General features: G+C 49.6%; 1 protein-coding gene across 1 annotated transcript in view; it reads right to left on the bottom strand.

The window, feature by feature from the left end:
- Positions 1–6016, bottom strand: part of EXOC4 (exocyst complex component 4) — a 290535-nt gene that overhangs the window by 49538 nt on the left and 234981 nt on the right. Inside the window, 1 exon segment of the mRNA XM_008628862.2 lies at positions 3994–4130. Within this exon segment, the coding sequence (XP_008627084.1) occupies positions 3994–4130 (137 nt within the window).

Here is a 6016-nt window from a genome sequence, read left to right on the forward strand (position 1 = left end):
GATCCAAGTGCCCACCAAGCTGCTCCATCACTCCCCTCCTCAGAGGACAGAGGGAGGAGAAAAGATGGAAAAAAACCTCATGGATCAAGCTTTTATTGCAGAGCAGAGGTCATAAAATATGGAATATCAGTTTGGGACAGCTGTCCTGGATATGTCTTTCCCAAAATTTTGCCCATTCCCAGCCTGCTGGTGAGGGGGGAATGTTGGAGAGGCAGCCTTGATGCTGTGGCCAAAATCCTGGTGTGTGCCAGCACCTTCCCAGGTACCAATCTAGATTTTTGGAGGATTTTTTCCTCTTCCCATGGCCAAGGTGATGTTTCCATGCTGAGCTTGTGCTGCCAAGGGTTAAAAAGCAGCTGAGGGGACACCCCTACCCCAAAAAGGGTCAAAAAAGCAACTTAAACTCCAAAAATTCATGCAAGGAGGGGAAGATGCCACTAAGAAGCAGCAAAATGATTTCCTGGGGAATCCAAAAATCCTGTTTGACTGCACACCCTACATTTTGGTTGAATTAATCTGCTCTTTCTCAATAAAAAAGAGGCTTGGATTTATTTTGCCTGGCTGGAAAGCACGAAGGGTTTCTTTTCTTCACCATTTTGAGAGATCCAGGCCCAGTTATTTCCCACTTTTTTTGCCCCCTAATTTAGCTGAGAGAGTTCAGCCAAAGGAGGTTGGTCACCAGAAGCTGCCTCCACAGAGGGAGCTGAGCACCTCCAGAGGCTTTAATCACTTTTGAACCCTCCGAATCCCATTTTGGTGATGCCCATCTCTTTTTAAGACTAAAAAAAAACCTTTGGGTGAGCGATGCCTTCACACAGAGCCTTCAGAGAGGTTCAAAAATGGATGAGGTGAGGGTGAAGATGGGTGAGAAGGGGGTGGACACACAAGACAGAGCTTAAAGCGGGCAACAAAATAAAGATGTGCAACTTCTATGTGGACATGGGTAAATAGTGGTCAATTTAGGTAGAAAGGCATGGAAAGAGATTGATTTTAGCATTTGAGGCAGCAAATTTTGTCGGGGAAGGGTGTTGGCAGAAGATTAGAAAGATGGACTCGTGTTAAGGGCAGCAGCTGTGAACTCCCCGCCCCTGTGATGCCTTTTAAGGCCTGTCAGTACCTCCAAAAGTCCCATAAAAATGGTTTTATACTCAGGTTTTGAACGTAAAATGGTTTTGAACTCCGGAGTTGGGCTGCTCCCCTGGAAATCTGCTGGAGACGGGGGTTGGACACGACTGGAAAGCGCTGCCAGCACGGCAGGAGGTTTGGGGGCTCCATCTCCCGTTTTTGTTTGCATTTTCAGCCCCAGCCCCTCATCAATTAGTCAGAAATCAGAGCTGACTTTTGTAAACAGTTTGTGTGGCAAGCTGGAAGTGGAATTTGGACAGAAATGAGATGTGAAGGAGGGATCTCAATCTCACCTATGCTGAACTTCCGAAATTCGTCACCGATTGACACACGAGAGCTGCTATTTATAGAAACGTCCAATCCCACCCAGCCCCCTTAGGTTTGATTTTTTTTTCCCTTAAATCCCTGGAAACCATGAGCCAAACAGCACTCAGACATGAACAATCTCAGCTGTGCATTTCCCAGTGCTGACGTCCTTCCCGAGCTGTTCTGCAGAGAGCTCCGGATAAAATCCTGCCTGGAGGAGCCTCCCTTTGGGTGCTTTTTACCCACATTTGCTCACACTCCCCCTGAAGGAACACACAGGGAACAAATCCTACAAAAACCACCTCTGTGGCTTCCCAAATTCTCACTCTTTGCCATCCCAAGAGCAGCCCTTGCTCCGCCAGCTCTGCTGGATGGGATCGACTCCCAGCTCCAAGGAGTTCATCCCGATTTTAAGGAGCTACAAATAATCCCAACTCCCCCAACTTCATCAACACCGGGATTTATCCATCCCAGCACCCCAGGGAAACCCCTGGAGCAAAGGGCAGGGCTGTGTGGAGCCCAGATCCCTGCAGAGGGCATAACATCCCCGTGGATGGAACCGGGAACGCCGGGAGCTGCTCCGTTCCCCCGCATTCCTGGGAATGGATGTGGATTTCTATTTCAGTCCTTTGCCAGCAGCAAAACGAGAACATTTCCTGTTTTTTCCTCTCGCTGCAATCAGGAGATGGCCAAATTAGCATTGTCCTAATTAGCCCTCAGCAGGTGCCAAAGCCAGGAATGGCAAAGGAAGGAAGGAAGGACCTTGGAGTTCAAGCCAAACAAATCAAATCCATTGTCTGGCTCCAGGCAGGGAAGTTTGGGATGAAAAAGGAATATTTTGAACAATGGCACACGAGCAGTTCCCAGTTTAGGGTGGTGTTCAGGCAAAGTTTAGCCTCTGCTCACTGCCATTGTTCATAATAATAATAATAATAACAACAACAATAATAATAATAATGATAATAATAATAACGATAATGATGATGATGAGCCCGTTTGCCGGATGAAGCTTTTCCTGAAAAAAATCAGGCAATGGGAAGTAATTTTTGGTCAGGAAACACAAGGGCTTTTTCAGGCTCAATAGCCATGGAGGGGATGATGTAGAGCAGCTCTTTGTGCCTACATTCCTGCAGCTCTGTAGTGGTTTTTCATGGAATTATTTATTCCCATGGGATGGGGCACGATCCTGGTTTTCCTGTCCAGGAGGGCTGTTTTACAGATGGATAACTGGGATGTACTTAGGAAAAGTTATTTATCAACAGGAGAAGTTATTTATCAATTTCCTTATTTATAAATTTCCTGATTTATCAGGAAATCTCTGATAAATCAAGCACCTGAAGGGTTTAACCAAACACCTCCGTGGCCAGTGGGATTGTGCTCCCATGCTTTGGCTGGGGAAAGTTAGGGATGGATCATCCCAAAATGTCAAGGGAACAGGGACAGAGCATTTGGGGACTCCCTGTCAGTTTACAGAATTGTTTTGGGAAAGTTGCACCAAAACCAGTGTGGATTCACAGAGTTACTAATTCCTAAAATCCCAGGATCAATTCGGGTGGAAAAGACCTCTAGGATCGAGTCCAACCATTCCCAGCACTGCCAGGGCCACCACTGAGCCACATCCACAGGGATTTGAAATCCCTGCAGGGACGGAGACTCCAACTGGAAGGGATGGAGCCCCTCTTCCAATGCCTGACCAACGTTTCAGGGAAGAAATTTTTCCTAATATCCAATCTCAACCTCTCTCGGTGCAACCTACGGCCATTTCCTGAAATTCCTGAAGTGCCACGAGAGCCGAGTACCCAAACCTCAATACAATTAATTCAAATAAAGCTGAATTCCTTGCAAATGTTCAGATGAAGAATCTGAATGACTTTACCAGAGAGCCAAAGGCACACTCAGCCATTTATTTTGAAGGGGACACTTCAGACTCTCAGTGTCCAACCTGAGGTCTCCTTTTACCAGGGAATTCTGGAATGCTTTGGGTTGGAAGGGACCCTGGGCAGGGACACCTCCCACTGTCCCAGGCTGCTCCAAGCCCCAATGTCCAGCCTGGCCTTGGACAATTCCAGGGATCCAGGGGCAGCCCCAGCTGCTCTGGGAATTCCAGCCCAGCCCCTGCCCACCCTCCCAGCCAGCAATTCCCAATTCCCAATCTCCCATCCAGCCCTGCCCTCTGGCACTGGGAAGCCATTCCCTGGCTCCTGTCCCTCCATGCCTTGGCCCCAGTCCCTCTGCAGCTCTCCTGGAGCCCCTTTAGGCACTGGAAGGTGTCATCCTGCCGGACTAAGGGAAGAGCTGGAGCAATTTCTAAGCTCTACCACCACTGTCATCCACATCTCAAGACCCTAAACCATGGAGCGATGTGGATAAATCCGCTGGGAAGCCACAACTCCTCCTGACCACAATTCCACTGACCGTAATTCCAGTGGTTTTTTTTCCCAAGAAGAAAACACCCTTGACCATCCCAGCAGAGACGATTCCAGAAGGAACTCCTGAGAACCACAGCAGAACAGCCAACGCCAAAAGCAGTGATTCCCCCTGAAGTGCTGTCCCAGGCCGTACCTGTAGGCCAGGGTGCAGGTGTCCTTGTACTCCTGGAGCTTCACGCACACCATGTTGAGGAACTGGTCCGAGTAGGCGCTCAGGTCGTGCATGAGGTTCATCAGGTCCTGGACCGTCTTCTCCACGATCACCGTGCTCTGTGGAGGGGACAAAAGCCCAGGCATGAGCAGCAGCTCGGTGAATCTTTATCTCAGCCCTCTCCTGCTTTGCTAATTGTCCTCCCAGATGCAAATGTGCAGCTCCCCAACACCGAGCAGGCGCTGGAGCGGCTCTGCCAGAGGCTCCTGCGAGGCTGAATTAATGAGGGGAAGGAAAAAACTGGGAAAGAGAAGGAGGGAAGTGGTTTGAGGGCTTGAATATCAGCTCGGGAAGTTTGGGTTTCTGAGCCGCTTCCTGAAGTTCACCAGGTCTTTCCTGCATTAGGTGAAACCTCAAAATGAGAATTGTGATTTTTAGGGGAACGAGGAACACACAGCTCAGACTGCTGCTCCACATCCCATAGATCCTGGAATTACTGAGGTTGGAAAAGACCTCCAAGACCATCCAGTCCAACCTGTGACCCATCCCCACCTTGTCACCCAGCCCAGAGCGCCACTAAAACCCCTGATGAGCAGGTTTGGTTTCCTCCAGCCTGCAGGAGGTACCATAAATCCAATAATGTCCAAGATTTCAACAGCTCCATGAATTCTGGGATTTCTGAGCCCCCTCCCATGGTGACTTGGCATGGTTTGTATTTATTTTGCCCACTGTGTTTGATTTTGTTGCTGCAAACAAGACAGAGGGGAGGCCTTGGAAGTCCCAAGTTGATAGAAATTGAATTATTCACGGTCTCAGTAGAGTGAAGGGTCATTCCTGAACTGCAGCAAAGGCAAAGGAAGAGACTGAAGCATTTAGGAATCCTGGTTGGGAAATTTGGAACTCAAATTCTATGGGAGGATCGCAGGGATTTGGAAAGAGCCCTGCTTTGTCTGTTAATCAGGACGTGAGGAGAAGTTGGTGACTCAGCACAAAATCTCATCGACCCCAAATCACCACCTCTGCCACATCCCCACGAGCCCAACTTCCACCTCTCCACTGATTTCCCAATTAAAGCGTGGCAGCATCGCCTGGATCCCTAATCCTGCTCCTCCAGAGCACCCCCTGAGGGACAGGAATTGATCCTGCACCGCTCCCTGTCCCTGATTTGCTAAAAAAGCACCTTCCAACCTCATCCTCATTGGGAGCACTCCTGAGTCTTTGGAATGGGGGGTTCCCTGAAGGCTCAGGCACCACCTGTGCTTTTCCTGGCACACCTGGCTCCCAACTGTACTTGGAGAAAAAAAACCCAATCCCACTTTGTTGGTTGCTCTTGTATCTTATCAAGCTCTGCTCTTAAGCAAGTCCCAGGAATTAACCCATCTTTCCTACTGTAATTAGCAACAAGTTGGGATTATTTTGGCCAAACAAAACCCGATTCTGGCATAGCTGCTGCTCGGATGCTCCTGTTGGTGCCACTTCTCCAAACATCCACGTTTTAATAAATACTCAATCCCAGCCTGAGCTTGGAGATCAATCCCTGAAGGACTTGTATCCCAGAGACATCCCCAGGAAATGGAGCAGGGAAGAGCCTGGAGGGGCCGTGGCAGCCCTGGATGCCGATTCCACAGGGATGGGCTCTGAGGTGTGAGCGCGGCTCGTCAGCTCCAGGATTCCAAAATTGCCAAGGTTCATTTCTATCCCTGCCTGGGATGTGGGAAGGAGCCCAGTGAGGGCAAAACCAGCATTTTAAGGCTCTACCCAAATCCTACTAAAATCATGGAATGGTTTTGGTGGGAAGGGAACTTAAGAGCTCATCCCATTCCATAGGCAGGGAGACCTCCCACTGTCCCAGGCTGCTCCAAGCCCCAATGTCCAGCCTGGCCTTGGACACTGCCAGGGATCCAGGGGCAGCCCCAGCTGCTCCGGGCACCCTGTGCCAGGGCCTGCCCACCCTCCCAAGGAACTGTTCCTTCCCAATATCCCATCCAGCCCTGCGCTCTGGCAC

This window comes from Corvus brachyrhynchos, unplaced genomic scaffold, assembly GCF_000691975.1.
Source record: "Corvus brachyrhynchos isolate BGI_N302 unplaced genomic scaffold, ASM69197v1 scaffold182, whole genome shotgun sequence".
Classification (NCBI taxonomy): Eukaryota; Metazoa; Chordata; class Aves; order Passeriformes; family Corvidae; genus Corvus; species Corvus brachyrhynchos.